This window comes from Narcine bancroftii, chromosome 9 (assembly GCF_036971445.1).
Source record: "Narcine bancroftii isolate sNarBan1 chromosome 9, sNarBan1.hap1, whole genome shotgun sequence".
NCBI lineage: Eukaryota > Metazoa > Chordata > Chondrichthyes > Torpediniformes > Narcinidae > Narcine > Narcine bancroftii.
In genome coordinates, this window is record NC_091477.1 from 103329036 (window position 1) to 103350049 (window position 21014).

Genomic DNA, 21014 nt, shown 5'->3' on the forward strand with positions numbered 1-21014 from the left:
GGTTCCCCTGTCATCTCAAACCCAAGCCCTTTAATTTTAGACTCCCTATCTTATCTATGCCCCTCATGATTTTATAAACCGCCATAAGGTCACTGTGTAGACTCCTTTAGTGCAGGAGAAGCAGTCCCAGCCTATCCAGTCTGTCCTCATAATTCAAGCCCACCAGTCCCAGCAATATACTTGTAAATCTCTTTTCCACAGGATTGCAGGATTTGACAGTTAAAAACTGCAGTTAATCAATAGACCTGTCTGCTGTGCTGAACTTTTCCTATCTTTCTTAGACCTACTTATACATCAACTGAAGTACTGAAGAAGATCTCTTGGCCTCTAATGAACTGCTAACATTGTGCAACTTGACTTTCAGGATGCACAGGGTCAAATTGAGCTGCCTGAGAGCTATCAGGGTCTTAGTACATCTTTTGATTTGTTCATGTGTTCAGTCAAATGCAGAAATCTGATTCAATCTGGAAGTGGGATAGCAATGTATCCAACCTCTCAGTTTGCCACTGGATTCAGCATTGGGTCTAGTGGTGGATCAAAACTTCAGAAATCAGGAACTGGATAAATGTAGGGATGCTGGCAATGAATAGCAAACCCCACTCTTCTGAATAGGGTACCTGGTGGATAAAAAAAAGGACTGGAAGTGAGTTCTTTTGACTTAATTACAAAAATGCTATTATGGGGAGGAGTGGGTGTGGGGGTGCTGTGTGGATGTGCTTTGAAAGAGCTCTCCACAAAAAGTATTAACAAGGTGGTTAGAAAGCTCAAAGCCAGAAATTTAGCATCAAAATGGATAAAACGATTGCCAAACAACCAAGGCAACCAAAAGCAAAAACTCAGTGGAACCCCAATGAGGAGCGAGTCAGGAAGGACCTTTGGACCTGTTGAGCCCAGCAGAGCTGGGGGTGGGGGGGGGGGGTCGGCCCAAGATACATCCTAAACAAAATGAAAATTTTGTACACTCGTTTATGGGGGAAAAAAAATCACATATAACTTAAAGAACAAATACAACACTTTTGCAAACATCTGGCAGACATACCTGGATTACATAGGGCCCCAGATATAGCAATAAGAAGGAAAAAAAGTTATAAAAATAACTATTATACATACAAAAACATAACTTCCCCAATTGTACTCTATATATTTAAAATATATGTAACCTCTGTTTGTATGGAGAGGGAGGGAGGGACTGTTTTGTTTTTGTTTGTTGTGTTTGAAAGAAAAAGTTTAATACATTGTATATTTAAAATGCATATTTTAATGTATGTATATTTTTGAAAAAAATCGAAAATGAAATATTCAAAAAAATGCTATTATAACACTAGTGACCCAGGATCAAATCCATCACTGTCTGTAAGCAGTTTGTACATTCTCCCTGTGTCACATAGATTTTCTCTGGGTGCTCTGGTTTCCTCCCTCCTTCCAAAAATCATATGGGATTTGTAGGTTAATTTGTAGGTTAATCTCCATCGGGCACACAAAACTCAAAACGGTCAACCAGTTTACCTATCTCGGCTGCACCATTTCATCAGATGCAAGGATCGACAATGAGATAGACAACAGACTCGCCAAGGCAAATAGCGCCTTTGGAAGACTACACAAAAGAGTCTGGAAAAACAACCAACTGAAAAACCTCACAAAGATAAGCGTATACAGAGCCGTTGTCATACCCACACTCCTGTTCAGCTCCGAATCATGGGTCCTCTACCGGCACCACCTACGGCTCCTAGAACGCTTCCACCAGCGTTGTCTCCGCTCCATCCTCAACATCCATTGGAGCGCTTACACCCCTAACGTCGAAGTACTCGAGATGGCAGAGGTCGACAGCATCGAGTCCACGCTGCTGAAGATCCAGCTGCGCTGGATGGGTCACGTCTCCAGAATGGAGGACCATCGCCTTCCCAAGATCGTGTTATATGGCGAGCTCTCCACTGGCCACCGTGACAGAGGTGCACCAAAGAAAAGGTACAAGGACTGCCTAAAGAAATCTCTTGGTGCCTGCCACATTGACCACCGCCAGTGGGCTGATAACGCCTCAAACCGTGCATCTTGGCGCCTCACAGTTTGGCGGGCAGCAACCTCCTTTGAAGAAGACCGCAGAGCCCACCTCACTGACAAAAGGCAAAGGAGGAAAAACCCAACACCCAACCCCAACCAACCAATTTTCCCTTGCAACCGCTGCAGTCGTGTCTGCCTGTCCCGCATCGGACTTGTCAGCCACAAACGAGCCTGCAGCTGACGTGGACTTTTTACCCCCTCCATAAATCTTCGTCCGCGAAGCCAAGCCAAAGAAGAGAAGAGTGTATTTGGGGCAGTTGAGCAGCAAGGGCTCATGGAAAAACTGTATCTCCAAATTAAATTTTTACAAATGTCAAATATGTGTTAACATTGATCACAACTTTTCAATGTTTTTTTTTTAATGAGTAAATTCTACTTGAATAGTTTTGTTTTTAGTTTCTCAGTCTGAAACCTATTGCTACTCAAAGCCTTTCCATTGATAAAGGTGAGAGGAAAAAACTATTTTAGTGACTGGGATTTGTAAAAAGTAAAAAGGGCCTATTCTTGCACTTCAGAATTATCCTATAGCACTGAACATTTTCAAGGGGGAGATTAAGATGGGTGGTGTCTGAAATAGACCAGCCTCATCTGACAATGAACAGAAAAAAAAATCCATAATATGTCGGAAGCCTTGGACCTGTAAAATTGAAGATGGAGGCCATAAAGCAGGAACAACCAATGGAGGAAATCAAGCACATCATGTAAGATGGTAATTGAACATATTTTCCACTGCAGAAGAATTGAGGGGAAATCAAACAATAATGTTTTTGTTGAATTATTGTCAGTTTTAAAGTAAATTACAGGTGGTAACTGCAATTGGAGTAACACAGAGAAGGAGAAAAAGAACTGGTATATGAGAGAATCTTGTCAGACACTGACAAAAATAGAGACAGAGACATAAAAGGAATATAGAAAAAAGTATGACCTTCATCATTTATTGTCAAGAACAGATTTAATGTCTCAGTCTAGATCGCTTCCTGAAACTGCCACAGTCAATCTGATGATGTGCTCCTACAAGGAATTCCAGAATTTAGACCTGGGTGATATCATATATGTACTCTGACAATAAATCTAATGATACTCACCTAGGGAATCAAGGCAAACTTTCTGAATGTAACTTAAACTTAATGCACAGTCTGATTTTGAAATAAAATCCTGGAAACTCACCATCTCCTGTTTATTAGGGTAGTTTCTGACTAAATCTCTTTATTAATTCATTTGATCATCTTATTTTATAAATTATTAACTAGTTGTACCTTGAGATGAATTTATTGCATGTATTTGTTTTAGCATGGAATTTCAATATTTAATATTCTCATTGGATTTAATTGCATTAAAATTAGTATTGAAAGCCAAAATGTGAAAGTTAAAATGACTAGAATTTCTGTATAAATATAACTATTATTTGCTTATGTTATGCTTGATATAAATCTAACATTTATTGTTATTCCTCTACTTCTCAGGCACATCATGAATGAATTGATTGATACAGAAAGGGCGTACGTAGAAGAACTCCAGAGCATCATTGAGGTAGGGAAGTAGATCAATTCAACATTTTAAAAAAAATCAATCAATACTTGCTAATTTCTCTTTAATTTAGATTGTGGCACACTTTGGATCAGAAGAATCTGAAATAAAAACAAAAAATACTTGGTCCAGATTATCAAATGAACTATGGAAAGATCTGCACACTAAGGCCTGCAACAAACATCTGTTTTATTTGTGGCTTGTTACTGAGTTTCATGGTATCAGGTACACAAATGAAGCATTTGTGAACAGAGTTTAGTGCAGGAGGCAGAAATGCTATATGTTTAAGTAAAAAACACAAAAATGTTGGAGGAACTCAGAAGGTCTCGCAGCATTCATAGGAGATAAAGATATATAACCTATGGCTCAGGCCTGAAACATTGCTTTTTTACCTATGAATGCTGCGAGACCTTCTGAGTTCCTCCAGCACTTTTGTATTTATCTTACAATCACAATGTCTGCAGACTTTCATGTTTCACTCCATGTACTTAAGGTGAGTACAACAGAGTTTAGAGTCAGTGGGGGTGATAGAGGTTCCATGAATTTAGAGTATATGAGGGTGATGAGGGCTCCTTGAGTTTAAAGTGTGTGGAGACAGGTGCTTCATGAGATTCAAGTGTTTGTGGGAGACAGAGGCTCTGTGAGTTCAGAGTATGTGGAGACGGGGCTCCATGAGTTTAGAGTATGTGTGTGTAGGAGATAGGGGGTCTGTGAATTTAGAGCATGTGTGAGAGACAGGAGCTCCTTGAGTTTTGAGAGTGTGTGTGTGAGACAGAGTCTCTGAGTTCAGAGTGTGTGTTGGAGACGGGCTCCATGAGTTTAGAGTGTGTATGAGATGGGGGCTCCGTGAGTTTAGAATGCCAGAAACCTCTGTGCTTAGGGCCAGTGTGGGAGACAGAGACCCTACTCCAAAGAGGTTACTAACAGTGATGCCTTCAATTTCAGGGCATCTGAAATGTCCTTCTTTAGAAAACTTGGCTTTCCCTCTACTGACAGTAACTTAGCCCTCATGAGCATCTCCTGTATTTCCTTCACATGCCTGCTGGCCCCTTCATCCCCGAGATGTAACAAGGACAGGACTCCCCTTTTTCTTTACCACCACCCCATCAGCCTCCACGTCCAATGTATTATCCTCTACAACTTCTGATGCTACAATATAACACAATCATCAACCAGATCTTCCCCTCCCCTCTCTGTTTTCTGTTGGGGTTGCTCTCTCCAGGACTCCCTCATCCACTGGTCCCTTCCCACCAATTGTCCTTTTAGTTCTATCCATGTAACCACATGAAGTGCTGCACTTGCATCTCCTCCCTCACCGCTATTCCATGCCCCAAACAGTCCTTCCAAGTACAACACTTTGCTTGTGAATTTGCAGAGGTCATTTACTGTATCCGGAGCTCCTGATGCCGCCTCCACTACATCGGGGAGACTGGGAGACCATTTTAGTGAGCACTTTCGGTCTGTCGGCTGCATCTAGAGGCCATCCATTTTAATTCCACATCCCACTCCCATGCTGACATGTCTATCCATAGCCTCATGCACTGTCAAACTGAGGAAAACCACATATTGGAGGAACTACATTATATCTTCTGTCTGGGCTCTCTTTAACCAGACAATATTAACATTAAGCCCTCTAATTTCCATTCAACCCCTCTCTCTCTTCACTACCCTCTGTCACATTTCCTCCAGCTCCTCACCGGCTTCTTCCATCTCCCATCAGAGATCTACCCTCTGCCCCTTTTCATTTCTCTTCTACACTCCCACTTGTGTCCACGTATTTCCTCTTATCTGTTAGCCCGCACTCCTCCTACTTCTCCTTCCCCTCCTCCTCTTCTCTCCTGTCCCTTCCCCCCACCTTTTTACTCAAGCATCTATCCATTTCTTCTGATTCCTGATGAAAGGCTCAGGTGTGAAACATTGGTGATGTTTAACTTTCTATGGATGCTGAATGACCTGCTGAGTTTCTCCAGCACTTTTGTGTTCTGCATTCGACCCTGGCATCTGCAGACTTTTTTTGTTTTACTCACCAACAAATTACCAGATTATTGGATAAAACTTCATTGCCATGATAGGACTTTCTCCAAACTTCTGTAGAACTAATACAGTATTATTGACCACTTTACCTTCCATGTTCAAAATTGAAAATTAGTTCATTACCTTATTTCTTTTGCAGGGTTATGCAACTGAAATGGACAAAGAAGAGCTGGCTTCTCTAATCCCAGCTGCACTTAAGAATAAAAAGGAAATCCTGTTTGGAAATCTTCCAGAAATCTATGATTTCCATAATCGGTGATCATGTTTTACATTATATTCACATGTCTTAATTGTATCTAAATTCAGAAAATGTAAAAGATAGAAAGCAAAATTCCCTGAAAGTGGTATCACATGTGGATAAGGTTGTAAAAAAAATTCTGGCATATTGGCCTTCATAAATCAAACTATTAAGTACAGGAATTGGGATGTTTTAAAGTTTCATAAGACAGTGGTGAGGCCAATTTTGGAGTATTGTGTGCAGTTTTGGTCACCAAAACTGCACACAACTACAGGAAGGATATCAATAAGATAGAGTAAATTCAGAGAAGATTTACTAGGATGTTGCCTTCACTTCAGAGACTGAGTTACAGGTAACTTTACACAAAGGTTAAACAGGTTGGGACTTTATTCCTGGAGCATAGATGAATGGGGTTGTGATTTGATAGAAGTGTTTAAAATTACGAGGGGGATAGACAGTAAATGTAGATATGCTTTTTCTATTGAGGCTGGGTGAGTTTCAAACTGGTGGACATGGGTTAAGGGTGAAAGGGAAACATTTAGGGGGTTCTTCTTCACTCAGAGAGTAGTGGGAGTATAGAACAAGCTTCCAGCTGAAGTGGTAGATGCAGGCTCGATTTTAACATTTAAGGGAAATTTGGACTGGTATATGGATGAGAGAGGTATGGAGCACTATGAATTGAGTACAGGTCAGTGGGACTAGGCAATAAAGTATGGTTCAGCACAAACTAGAGGGGCTGAAGTGGTCTGTTTCTGTGTTGTAATTGTTCTATGGTTCTATTACACTATGGTGCATTGTACAGTATATATAAATATAATGTGAAATCATTTCTGTTCTATTTGTAACGATAACAATCAGTTCACAGGTAAATATGCTAAACCAATTTAGTGATGTGAATGTTGGGGTAACAGGTAACTGCCTTATTTTTCATTTACTGAATTAGGAGATTTCTAGAGCAATAATGCACAGAAACAAGTCCTTCAGTTTACTATCTCCATGATGACCATCTAGTACCATCTATACTAATTGCATTTACCAATACTTGGTCAATTGCCTTTCTTTGTCTTGGTGATATAAGTTCTCTTACGGATACTTTTTAAATGCACTTTAGCAGCTAGCCGGGTGGGGGGGGGGGGGGGGTGGGGGGGTTCACTGAGGGAGTGGAAGTCAAACATTTTCCCTCAAGAGTAGATTGCCAAATTTGAATAAAATGGTCTAATAATGAGTCACAATTGCCAATTATTTCAATTTAAACATTGCTTCTCAAAACACAAATAAAACACTCCTCTGCTTTCCCTTTTTGCAGAAGTAGCCTCTCCTCTCTTACAGATTTGTTTTTGGCAACATAATGTGTAATTAAGTGAAAAAAAATTCAAGATTATTATAAACTATTGAAAGAAGTGGGATATGTGCATAATTAAGATATTTGCTTTATAATAAAAATTGATATTAGAACAATTAAAACTGGAGGTGCATAAAATGAATTAAGCAACATTTTATTAATTTTATGTAACATTACTCCATATTACAGCAATGAAAATGCATTTATTTTACTATTTCCCTCTGTTGTTCTCACTGCAAAAGTATAGCAGTGCAAGAATTTAATTTATTCCAGATGTGTTATCTTTGATATATATGTTACATTGAAGATAATTATTGCGACTAAATTATAACTTCATAATCTGAATTCTGGAAGCTTGATGCAACATTTTGTAACAAAACTAAGATCCATAAAAATTAATTTTGTGTTGGAATTACGTACATAATTCTGAACCATTTTATCGCATCTTGTATTGGCCCACCTAATATACACCTGGGATTGTCTAATCTCGTAAGCTACGCAGGCACAGGACTGCTCAGTACTTGGAGGAGAGACTGTCTAGAAACACCAGGTGCTGTAGGTGTCTGTGAGGGGTGCTGGACAAAGTGGTGATCCTCTGTCTGCCTTACGAAAGATAAAAGTTGAAGAATTTCCATTCTAAATGTAATATTACGTGACAATAATGGAACCTTACCTTTTTTTTTACTCATCTCAATGTGTCATTAAGACTTAACATATGATTTAAATATTATAGTGTACATTTACACAATGTTCTTAATTCCTCAATGCATCACAGTGTGCCAAGCAGCTGATGAAATAATGTTTGATACCTATTGGCATACTGCAAGCTAATAGTCAGTGGGTCTGAGTCAATTACCTATAAAGCATTTTAGTCACAACAAATATCCAATACCCAAAAGTGCTGGAGAAACTCAGCAGGCCATGCAGCATCTATAGGAAGTAAAGGATAAACCAATGTTTTTGGGCCTGAGCCATTCATCAAGGTAAGAGCATAAACCAGGCAGATGCCTGATGAAAAAGATAGGGGGAGGAGAAGAGGGAGGGAGTGCTCAGGCCCAAAAACATTGATTACCCTTTACTTCCTATGGCGCTGCATAATCTGTGGAGTTTCTCCAGCACTTTTGTGTATTGCACTACAATCACAGCGACAGCATACTTTCCTATTTAATTTCAGTCAGAACAAGGTGCAACAGATTGAAAGAAAATTGAAAATAGGGCAGTAAATCAATCAATTTTGCAAATTGTCATATCTTACATAAAATGAACAATACAAAATCAGTTCATTGAGCCATAAAAATGAGGATGGTCCCCTACTTTTTATACCTAGCCTTCAGTGCTTTTCTCCTGCAGTGAACTGAGATTCACTGGTGGTGTGTTATGCATACCTTCTATGCATATCTAACCTTGGTTTCCCACCTAAACCCTGAGCCCCTATGAAGACCACTGTAAGACCCTGCCCTCAGTTATAAGTTAATAAATGTGTATGTTCTCCCTTCAGTCATGAGAGCTTTTATTCACGCTACATCTCCCACTTGTGTTTACCCAGTTTTCTCATAAATACCATGGTCAAAAAGCATATAAATACTACAGATGCTGGAAATCTGTGACTTTACAGTATACCATTTTCAACCTGTGGCTGAGAGGATCACTTATTCCTTAAGGAGTCAAATCAGATATGTTCTGCAAAGGAAATAGAATTCTTTTGCCTGGATTTGCCCAGATCACAAAGACTAAACCTCATAATTTGTTTATACAAAGGAAAGATAAAACATCCTAGATAACATCATTTAAAACTTCCCCATAATACCAAGGCAATTTAAAAAATGTTATTGGCTCTCTATGAATATATTTCATTCAATAGATGATGTTCCTCTGGTTGGTATATGACTAAAGCCATTTTGGCATTGACTTTCTCGTTAACACTGATCATTACTTTTAAGGATATTTCTTAAGGAGCTTGAAAATAGCATGGAGAATCCAGAGCTGGTCGGAACATGTTTCTTAAAACGGGTAAGTAAAACTCTTTAAATTCAAGCAGATAATTTTCATGAAATAATTATGCTAATGAGATGAGTGATGTGGGATACTTTATCCTTCATTGGGTGTGGAAAACTAACAACTTGGTAAGAGCCTGCTTGATTTTCTTTGCCAATGGGTAATGCTGATTTTATGCTCCAACTGAAATGGGACAATACCCACATTTTCTCAGACTTCCACGGTGTTTTTATTTTGTGAGTACTATTCCCTATTTGGAAGTGTACAGAAAAAAAAAATCAATGATATTGAATTACCTGGGACTGAAAGGCGCTGGGCTTCCATATGTAGGACAAACTTAAAGAATTTCACAAAGGTTACATTCTAAATGTAGTATTACGTGACAATAATGGAACCTTTTCCTTTACCTTTCCGTATCTCACCCCAGGTGTTAAAGCCAGGAAATAGAAATGGAGACCAAAGTAACTGAGAGTTCATGAAGCATTTGTGATACTTGTTTTTACTTAATGATATCGCCATTCATCCTCTACAATGGGGTGGTGAAGAATTGAAATTAATTTGTATTGAACTTAATAATCATAAATGCCAAAATCTATTGATAGGAATTATTGATATGCTATCAAAAAGTAGTTATAATATTATGTGTGCCTTAAATCTGGAAATAGAAGTGATGCAATTATTATGAGAGATCTTAACCTTTATATAGACTGGGCAAATCAAATGGATTATAATTGGGTAGAAAATTAAGTCACAGAAATGTATTTCAAATGCTTTTCAAAATTAATATATTAAAGAAATAACTACAGGAAAATGCTGCTCTGGATTTTGCTTTAAATAATGAGGAGGAGTTGATTGATAATCTTACTGTCAAGGGCCTTTGAGGCAGAGTGACCCTACTATGATAGAATTTTACACATCTTAAACAAGGGAAATCATAAAGATAGTGAGAGGAACATTGGCTGTGATTTACTGAGAAAATACATTTAAATGCTTGACAGTGGACAGCAAATGGTTAACACTTAAAGAAATATGCCAGTTGCAAAAAATGCTTGTTATGAGCCCAGAGGACCCCAAAACCCAGCAGCAATAGATATTCACCAAGACAAATGGTTACTTAAACAAAAGTTGCTTTTAATTATCTTTAAACATGAAAACAGAATCACACTTTAACTTAACTAACCTAACTTAACACCCTTCTAATTCTAAGTGCACATGTATGTAATGTGTGTGTGTAAGTTCGGAAAAGTTCTTTGGTTCACAGTCCAATCTCACTTCTCATTCCTCCAAGTTCACTGGTTGCAGGCAATTCTTAAACGGTGCATGAAATTTAACATTTATAAAGTTCACCAGGCTTAGGTGCTTGAAAGGTAAATGGTTACTGCTCAGGAAGGTACTTGTCGGTTTTTAGAGAGATTTATTGTTCCAGGACATCCAGAACTGATGTACTTCCATCAGCCACTTCAGTGTCTTGCTGACGAAACTTGCCCCTTCAGGATTCTCCAGATGATCATCTCTTTCTTTCAGGTCACCACAGAGTTCCTTTTTGTTTCCCTTATTCTAAGTGAAACATTAGACAGCCAATCCTCTCCTCTTGAAGGGCTTTGACCAGGCCATCATCCAAATGGGGGTTTACACAAGCATACCAACTTGTCCTGTTCCAGTCCCAGCTGCTGGCTGTAACATGTAGAAGGATCTCTGCCTCTCTCTCTCTGACAGAAAACCTGTTTCTCTCTCTCTCTCTGCTTGCAAAACCACATGACCCTCTTAGAACAACTCCAGACAATCTGCGGCTCTAACAAGATCTTTCATCTGTTGCTTTTTGTAAACAGCAATCCATTAGTGAAGTCTCTTGGGCACTTTCCAAAGCTGTTTCAAAAGCTGTGGAGCCATTATGTCTAGCATTAGTAAAGCTCCAGTAAATAAGATCTGTTTTAAAGTGTTTGTACTCTAACAAACCTTTCTCAATTTATCTCCCAAAAATATATCTATATACTCTGTCACACACTAAGGTGCAAAATCTCAAAGGAAAGTGATTCATTGTACTGATCAGAGAATATTAAATGAATATAACTTTAACACTCCTTGAAATAGCAATGGGTCTGAGGATTGATAGCCTTTTAGAACTTGGCAGAAGGCCAAGCAATTAATAAAGATGGGCAAGATCGAACATGAGTGTACACTGACAAGAAACATAAAAACTGACATTTATTAATGCGCACAAAGGAAATGTATGGCAAGGCGAAGTGTGAACCCCTTACAAACAAAGTCAGAAGAACTTGCAATGTGGAACAAGGAAATAGTAAACAAATTGAATACTTACTTTGCATCTGCCTTCACTAAACAAGTCATACAACATCTATGAGACATATTAGAGAATGAAGGATCAAATGAGAGTGAGGAATTGAAGAATAAAATGTCAGTCAAAAGATTGTACTAGGAAACCTGGCGAGTTTGATGGCTGATACATCCTAAGGACCTGATGATTTATATCCCAGAGCTTTGAAAACGATGGCATTATGGATGCTTTGGTTATCATCATTAGTGTTCTGCAGATTCTGGAATTGTTTTATGGATTGAAGGATTGCAAAGATAAGCCCAGTATTTAATTCAATATTTAATGAAAGGGGAGGAAAGAATGAAAAAATATAGCATGTTAAGCCCAATGACAGTGGTAGAGAAAATTCTGGAATTTACAGCGAAAGATTTAAAACTGAAAACATTGGAAAGCATATTAGATTGGAGGAGAATCTTTATGAAGAAAAAATCATGTTTGACTAAACCAAGGAGTTCCTTGAGGAAGTAACCAGTCATAAACCAATAAATGTAGTACAATTGGACCTGTTGAAGGTGTTTAACCAGGACCCTCAAAGGATGTTGGTGAACAACATAAGAGTAAAAGGAAGATAGGTGGTCTGTGACTAGTTGGTTATCACAGGAATTGATGTTTTGGCGCCAGCTTATCAACAATTTGGCTAATGGGATGAATCGTCATAGGGCTTCAAAGGCCATTTGCATGGAAGATGTTTCCCCTTACAGGTGGGTGTTGGACATACAGGGGGCATGATTTGAGAATACAGAAAAGGCTGCAACAGAGTGAAGACAACTCTCTTCACTCAAAGGATAAGGGTTGAGAATTCTGAAGGCTCACTGAGTGTTGTGAATGAGTTATTATGTTTGTTCTCAACAGAGATCAACAAATTTATTGGTATTAAGGGAGCAAAGAGATGTCAACATGGTGTTGGAGAATAACACTGAGCCCTGCCATTATGGGGGATTTGGTTTGAATGCCAAAATGGCTTACTTCTGCTCGTACATTCCTTTCTTATGGAGGATCTGTGAGATAATAAGTAGCAGGATGACTTACACTGTGGCGGGCAGAAGAAGCGCAGTTTGCACTACACACAGACCCGACAGGACTTGGTCATGGTCTGGACTTTCTGGAAAGTGTAGGGGAGATTTTGGTATTTCAGGTCCCGAATCGAAATGGTGTCTTCACATCTATTGGAGCACACCATGTAGGTGTAATGTGGGTTGGCATGGAGGAGGGGCACCTGCTCAACCAGAGTCCTCATATGTCTGTGGAGGAGGACTAGCCCCGGAGACATCAGGCATGCTGGCACTGAAACTCCCATTGCTGATTTCCTAGGAGAGGAAAAGAAGTGTTCATGGGGTGTCTGGTTGGTAGCTGTACATAAGAGTGACCATATGGGATGGAGTGCCTCGGGAAGAGTAGTTAGTGGACCATCCTTTTGACCTAAGGGCCAGAAGGGTTGCCTTCCAGATTACTCCATTCTCATGTTCTACCTGCCCGTTATCCCTGGGGTTGTAGCTAGTCATGCAACTAGATGCAATGCCTTGCTTCACCAGGTACTGATGCAGCTTCTCACTCATGAAGCTAGACCCTGGGTCACTGTGGATGAATGCTGGGTATCCGAACATGGTAAGAATCTGTGCCAGTGCCTTGATAACGAAGGTGGTGGAGGTATCGGGGCAAAGGATTTCGAACAGGAGTATTTGTGTCTATAACCTAGAGGAAATAGACATTCTTGTTTGTGGAAGGTAGTGGCCTCTTAAAGTCGATGCTGAGTCGCTCAAAGGGCCAAATGGCCTTTATTACGTGGGCCAGTGGCCGGCAGAAGAAGCGCAGTTTGCACTACGCACAGACCCGACAGGACTTGGTCATGGTCTGGACTTTCTGGAAAGTGTAGGGGAGATTTTGGGATTTCATGAAATGGTACAGATGTGTGATGCCTGAGTGGCAAAGGATGTCGTGTAGTGCCTGAAGTTGTTGGACTGTGCACTGGCTCAAGTCCGGGACAGGGCATCGAGGGAGTAATTGAGCTTCCCCAGCCTATACTGAATGTCATAGATGAACTTGGCCAGCTCGATTCTTCAGTGCAAGATCTTGTCATTTTTGATTTTGCCTTGTGGGTGGTGTAGAGGATGAATGCCACAATGTGCTGGTCTGTGAGGAGAGTGAACCTCCTGCCTGCCAGGTAGTGGCTGCAGTAGCAGACTGCTTCCATGATTGCCTGGCCTCCTTTTCCATGGAGGAGAGCCATGGAGAGTTCGGGAGAGAAAAGGCCACAGGTCTTCCCCCTTGGATGAGGGTGGCAGCAAGGGCAACATCCTCCATCAAAAAGGAGGCCAAGGTGATCATGGAAGCAGTCTGCCACTGGCACCACTACCTGGCAGCCAGGATGTTCACCCTCCTCACAGACCAGCACTTGGTGGCATTCATGTTCAGCACCACCCACAGAGACAAGATCTAGAAGCATGCGATCGGGACAATCATCCCCACTCAGGCTGAGGTCATCAATTTAAACAAAAAGAGACTCATGGTACTGCACTCAAATCTAGGCCCATTCACGTTCCAAGCAATCCGTGACTATATAGAGTATGAACTGGTGATGGCCAGCCTCCAGCGAATGTACTCTACTCCAGGCTACCACCCTGCAGGTACAGTGGATTGCCCCCTGCAGTAGGCAAGTAGAAATGCAAACAGTCCGGTGATTGTATCACCACAGTTTCAACTTTGACAATCTCTTCCAGCTGCTCTACCACAAGAAAGTCCAAAGTCTGAACATGACAGCCATTGTCTCTGTTGCAGACCCATCCATCCCACATTCTTGGCAGTGGTGGAAGGATAGGCCTTCCAAACTCAATGCTTTCATCGCAGGGGGAGATCCCTCAAACAATATCATCCACCTACTACCCACACACTTCTCCCCCTTCTCCTTCTGGTTCTATCTGCCCCCCTCTCCCTTATGTGGCACCCATTATCATTTTAAAAAAAAATCAGTTTGCAGCATTTCTAGTCTTTGTCTCTCTGCCCATCACTTTCCAGCCTTCATCTCCACCCCCACCTTCTTCTTCCCCCATGTGGCTCCACCTGCTTTCTCTTTTTTTTAACCCCTTTTCCTCTTGTCTGCTTCCACCTGTCATGTGCCTATTTCTGTCTCTCAACTCCATCCCTGCTCTGCCCTCCTGGCTACATCTGCCCCATAATCCCTTCCTCAGTCTCTTCCCCTCTCTTCTCTATACTGGTTGCCTCCCCTTTCCATTCTCAAGTCCTGATGCAGGATCTCAACCCAAAACTTTCTCTCAGATACTGCTTGACCTGCTGAGTTCCTCCACCAGTTTATATCTTTCTTTGCTCCAGATTTCAGCATCTGTAGCTTCTTGTGCCTCTGGAGAATTTGTCAGGATCACCCCTCTTGATTTAAATCAATACTATAAATTAAGTAACAACAAATTGGATGTACAACTCTAGGTGGAGAAGACAGAAATACTTTTTATGTAGGTGACCAGGCCCTATTCGAGATAGAAAATGGCAAACAGGTGACACAAAAGTGTGAAACCCTTTGCAGTTGCTTTTACCTGACTTTCTATTTTACCGTACTTCACTCATTATTCAAGTTGGACAACAGACCACATTTTTTTCTCCAAAATTTACTCATTTTCCAACAGTTTCATTATAAAGAGTGCTTCTATTTTTTTCCAGAAAGAGGAGTTACAGATTTATGAAAAATACTGTCAAAACAAGCCACGTTCAGAAGCTCTGTGGAGGCAGTGTGGAGATTGTCAATTTTTTCAGGTCTGAATACTAAATTATTCACTATCTTAAATACAAAAACATACTCAGAATTACACAGTGGTTGTTGTGTGGTATGTAAACAATGAGATCACTGGGTCCTCAGGGATGTATTCCAGGTTGCTAGGAACAGATTTATCAATCATGTTTCCATAATCCACCTTTGAAGGACATCAATGCTCTCTTTTATGTCTCAATTTTTTAATCTTCACGAATGCACCATTCTTTTTGCATCTGAATATTTTTCCCATTGTCTTCATCATTTTCTTCTTCCTCTTTATTTATATATTCTTCATTTTAATGTCTCTTGTTACTGTCTGTAAGAAGAAAACATGTCATCCATCCATCAGTTTAACATTAACTTCTCCAAGGTATTCAGGGCTTCGGGGCATTTTTTTCATATTAAAAGGCAATAATCTGCCATGGTAATTTCCTTTCTCAAATGAAGTTAACATCCCCTCCATTAATCCCAGCCAATTATTTGCTGACAGGAACCTCCCTTTTGTTCCATAATCTTTCTATGAACTTCTTTCACAAATCCACCTCCCCCTACCCCTACTATTTAGTTGCCCTCAACCATTCCCTCTCCCATGCCACCCTCCACAATCAAACTTCATGCTACAACTTTGCTCTTGTCCATCTTTGAACTCAGTCTACCATATTTCATTTCAGTGCCTCTCACCAATTTCCCCTCAAAATGAGACTCCTCAGCCCCTGCCTACCACCATTTCTTAGCTGTTCTGCTTAACTCTTCTGCCCCTTCATTCTTTGATCTTCCTCATCATGGTTGTAGTATCAAGCCTTCCTTCACTGCTGCAAAAGCTGCATACTTGCTCAGTTAGGGTCAGTGCAGGGTGTGATAGTACAGATTCTATCACCAATGTGTATATGTACAGATGGTAGTGTAGGATGACTGTGATTGGCTGAGAGTGTAGCCACACCTACTGCCAGGTCTTCAAGGATTGTTCCTAGCCAGACCAGGTCATTCTGGACTGGTCGACCTACTTGTGATATGCTCCAGTCTTTTAGTTAATAAAAGCCTTGCCACCTACTGGCAGGTCTTAAAGGATTGCTCCTAGCCAGACCAGGTCATTCTGGACTGGTCGGCCTACTTGTGATATGCTCCAGTCTTTTAGTTAATAAAAGCCTTGCCACCTACTGGCAGGTCTTAAAGGATCGCTCCTAGCCAGACCAGGTCATTCTGGACTGGTCGGCCTACTTGTGATATGCTCCAGTCTTTTAGTTAATAAAAGCCTTGCCACCTACTGGCAGGTCTTAAAGGATTGCTCCTAGCCAGACCAGGTCATTCTGGACTGGTCGACTTACTTGTGATATGCTCCAGACTTTTAGTTAATAAAAGCCTTGGTTTGGATCAACAAGTCTTTGGTTCTTTCGACGTACTCTACACAGGGTAGACTGAAATTTATTCACTGTGTGAGCAGTTTCTTCATCTTAGCTTCAGTAGGCCATGAACAGTCATGTTTTGCTCTCCTTAGTAAAATCCTGCTCACTCATTCTAGATCACCCCAAAAGACAAAATTAATTACAGATGCCCTTTTACCAATTGCACCTATCTCCTTAAAACTGACTGCCAGACTACCTGTTGTCTTCATTATTTGTTCTGTGGCTTTCATTCTACTCCTCTTTTCACTCAGAAGGTACACTGATTCTTATTCTGGCCACCATTGCATATAGATTTGTAGTTGCCATGTTCGTTCATATGAATTAAAGATAACCATGAGCATTTCAATTACAACAGAACACCCTTCATGGTTGCTAAGTGTGAAAACTTTAATTATTGTGCATTATTTTTCCAGGAGTGCCAGCAAAAACTGGACCATAAACTTTCACTGGATGCCTACCTTTTAAAACCTGTTCAGCGGATTACAAAGTATCAACTTCTCTTAAAGGTAAACAGGTTTTTTGACAAGTGGAAACATTAAAAAGACCATAAAAATTATATGCCATTGCAGATGGTATCCATGTTTTTAATTTAGTTTGAAATGTACATAACTTCTGTACTAATGAAACAACAATGAAAATAAATGTAAATATTTTGACTTTCTTCTGCATATATAGTAGATATAAAGATTTACCATACAGCACCCCACCAAAGTTTACACCAAAGGCCAAGGTAAAAATATAAAACAAATGCTCGAGGAACTCAGCAGGTCCCACTGGTTCCATAAGGGGTAAAGATACTTCACCAACATTTCAGGCCTGAGCCCTTCTTCATACCTCAAACAAGGCCTCAGATCTGAACCATTGGTTATATACAGTATAATTACCTCCTATGGACACTGTGAAACCTGTTGAGTTCCTCCAGCATTTTTGTGATCTAACTACAATCTCAGCATCTGCAGACTTTTGTGTAACGCTATATTAACTAAGACTACATATTGGTAACATCAAATTAATCAAGCTGACATCAGGGCATTAAATACTCTTTAGCTCAAATCTCTTTCTACAATCTCCTCACCTAATCCTATTAACCTACTATTACTCCCTTCTTTATGTTTATCTCAAGATTCAATTAATTATCATATTAATAAAACAGTATCAAATTACATGAAATTTCTTTCTGCCTGCTGCAAGGCAGACAGATTCGCCACTGGTAGGAATTGCCTAAGCACTTCTTACATTTCTTACAGTTAGACTTACAGTCAGAGAGAGAGAAACAAATGAGAGTCACCCCTAGGGTCACTGAGCGTCTGTAGATTCACCTCCAGCGCTTCCGCAGCCCCCGTAGCCACAGAGTCCAGTCCAACCCATTGACAACCTGAACTCCAGATCCGAACCTTCAACACGGTCAGGAACCCTTCAGCGCCCTCGGCATCTCCTCGCAGCCCGGTTCCGAATCCTGGTAGCCCTCCTGCCAGTTCGAGCCAGTCTCCAACAGTCCACAGCCCTGCTTGAGTATCCCGATAGCAGTGTCCAGCACCCCTCAGCTTCCACGAGCTCCTCGCCTCAAATCTCCAGCAGCCCACTGCATGCACTGGCCCCTCAGCTGCAGTAATCCCTTACTGGTATCTTTAATCAAAATTCAGCAGATGCTGGTCTGAAATAAAACAAAAATTGCTAGTAATATTCACGACTCAGTGGAAAAACAGAAAACAATTTTTAAAATGAGAGGAAAGGGAGACAAAATGAAATAAGCAAATATTCATTAAATTATTTTATACTTCCTCCAAAGCCATCTTTTTAATTTCCTTAACTCATTTGCAACCATTTTAGCAATTTCTTTCAAATTGTAATAAGATATAACAAACATGGATGCTGCCTAGCTGAGAAGTCCAGAACCAAGAGTCACTAGCCCCTTTCACACTTGCAAGTGGTCCCAGAAGTTAATGGCCAATAGGCCTTTAAAGTCTCTAGTGTAAAAGGAAAATTGTCTCAACGCCGGCATCAGATGACTTCATCTCACGCCAAGGATTGATGGCCTTGAGCCCTAGTATAATCCCTGGCGTCTGTAGACACCAGCATTGCAATCAGGCAAATGTAGAATGGGAGATGGCATTGTGGGATTGAAATGATGCAAGTTTTTGCATGAGTGCAGGAACGTGAAGGAAGAAAAGATTAAAATGAAGGTATAAACATTGCTGTGGGAAAGTTGCAGCAGGAGAGAGAGAGGAAATAGTAATAAATAGCAATAGCGGACAATTTTTAAACAACACGGGAAATTTGGTAGCACTATAGCGCGCAACTTATAAAGACCATGGGAAAAAAGCGATGGTGGATCTGACTTCCCAGAATGACGCACGACAGAGAAACCCCTCCATGAATGCTCCATGCATGCAGCTATGCATACAGTCCTTTCTCTGCTGCATGGAATTCTGGGAGGGCAGGTCCGCCATCATTTTTTTCCCACAGTATTCCTATAATGTGTGCAATAGTACTACCACCTTTCCCACAGTCTTTATAAATTGTGCATGATAGCGCTGTCAACTTTCCCACGCTGTTTAAAAATTGTCCGCTATTGCTATTTACTGCTAGTACTTTTCCATAGTCCCTTATAAAGGTTTATATAGGTCAGCACATCAACAACAGGGGCTGAAGGGCTCATCCTGTGCTGTACATAAAGCTTAATAATGTTATAATTAGGCATGATTAATTTTGTTCAAATGTAAGATCATAGTACATTGATCAAGATTTAGGCCAGGTCCACCATCACTCGATGTGTCATGATGTCACCAGTAGAAGGTAGAACAATCCTAACCCCAGGAATGGCTCCTTGCAAATGTGAAAGCTTTCAGTGTCCCAGTTAGGAGCGGTCAAGTGTGAAAAACCCTATTCCTATCCCAGGACACTGAACGTCTGATTTAATGGGATGCAAGTTTGAAAGCAGCTACTGTCTCAGAATAAAGGCTATTGTGATTGAGATATGTAGAAACATCTTCCCATTGAGGGTACTGAATCTTTGGAATTTTCTAGCCTAGAGATTTATAGATTTCTGAATATGAAGGGAACGCAGAGATACGGAACAGTTCAAAAAGATGAGACTGAAGAGGAAGAACAGACAAGAATGGAGAGCAGGATCCATGCACGTGATGCACTCAGTTATGACTGTCCATTAAGACTAAATGATTCATTTTCCAGGAAATGCTGAAGTGCAGTAAGAATTCAGAAGGCACTGCTGAACTGGAGGAAGCACTGGAGACCATGATTAGTATAATTAAATCAGTGAATGACTCAATGCATCAGATTGCTATTACAGGGTTTGAGGTAAGAGTAAATAATGTCCAGTCTTTTTCAGTTCTCAACATTTTCAGCAATCATGTATATTGATAGAATGCTTGTGGATACTGTGTTTTTGACTGATCACTGCTATTTAAAATCAAATAACAAATATTGTTGATTAAATAATATAATTTATTATAAACATGCAACATGTTAGCATTTTCTGTAGATTTCTAAAACGAGCTATTATAAATATCTGATTATTCATATATGTGAGTTCTGAGCTTCCAGCTATTGATATTTACATTATTTAATGAAAATTATTGGATAATTCAAGTCATCAGCATGACATCACAGAATCAAAAAATGGATCAGGGTGGAGAGAGTCACTTGTCTCTTTGTGTATCAAACAGCTCTATTCAACCGCAACCTAGCTAGTGCTACTCCTCCATACTCCTTTTAATTTTAATTGAGACGTACAGCCCATTAGCATGTGCTAATGGGCTCCAATACCCCAATTAACCAACAACCTTGTACATTTTGAATGGTGGGAGGAAACTGGAGCATCCGGGGGAAACCCAGCAGGGGAACATGCAAACTCCTGACAGAGAGCATTGGATATGAACCTGGGTCACTGGCACTGTAATAGCATTACGCTAATTCTTACACTAACCGTGCTACCTGGCTTTGCAAATTCCATCTTTGTGGAAATTATCTAGCTCCTTTTGAAAACTGCCATTGAATCTTCCCCTTTACCTACCCTTCCAGTCCATTCCAAGCAGGAACCACCTACTATTTCCAGCTATTTTAACATTAATTATTCTCCCCCCAAATAATTATTTAATGATAATGCTGCAATTTTATCATTGGAATATTGATCAACATTTCTGAATAATTGAAAATTTGAGGTTAAACCTACCTACCGGTCGTTCTCAAGCTCACCTATACCAGTAAACCTGGTCAATTTCATACTAAATCCTTTCTATTAACTAGTCCAGTGGTTCTCAACCTTTGTTTTCCCACTCACATACCACTTTAAGCAATCCCTA

General features: G+C 40.3%; 1 protein-coding gene across 1 annotated transcript in view; it reads left to right on the plus strand.

The window, feature by feature from the left end:
• The window catches only part of mcf2l2 (MCF.2 cell line derived transforming sequence-like 2), a 144770-nt gene that overhangs the window by 76738 nt on the left and 47018 nt on the right, over positions 1–21014 (plus strand). Inside the window, exons 15-20 of the mRNA XM_069897099.1 lie at positions 3522–3588; positions 5759–5874; positions 9140–9209; positions 15199–15291; positions 17106–17198; positions 19885–20010. Of these exons, the coding sequence (XP_069753200.1) occupies positions 3522–3588; positions 5759–5874; positions 9140–9209; positions 15199–15291; positions 17106–17198; positions 19885–20010 (565 nt within the window). The remainder of the gene's footprint in view (positions 1–3521; positions 3589–5758; positions 5875–9139; positions 9210–15198; positions 15292–17105; positions 17199–19884; positions 20011–21014) is intronic.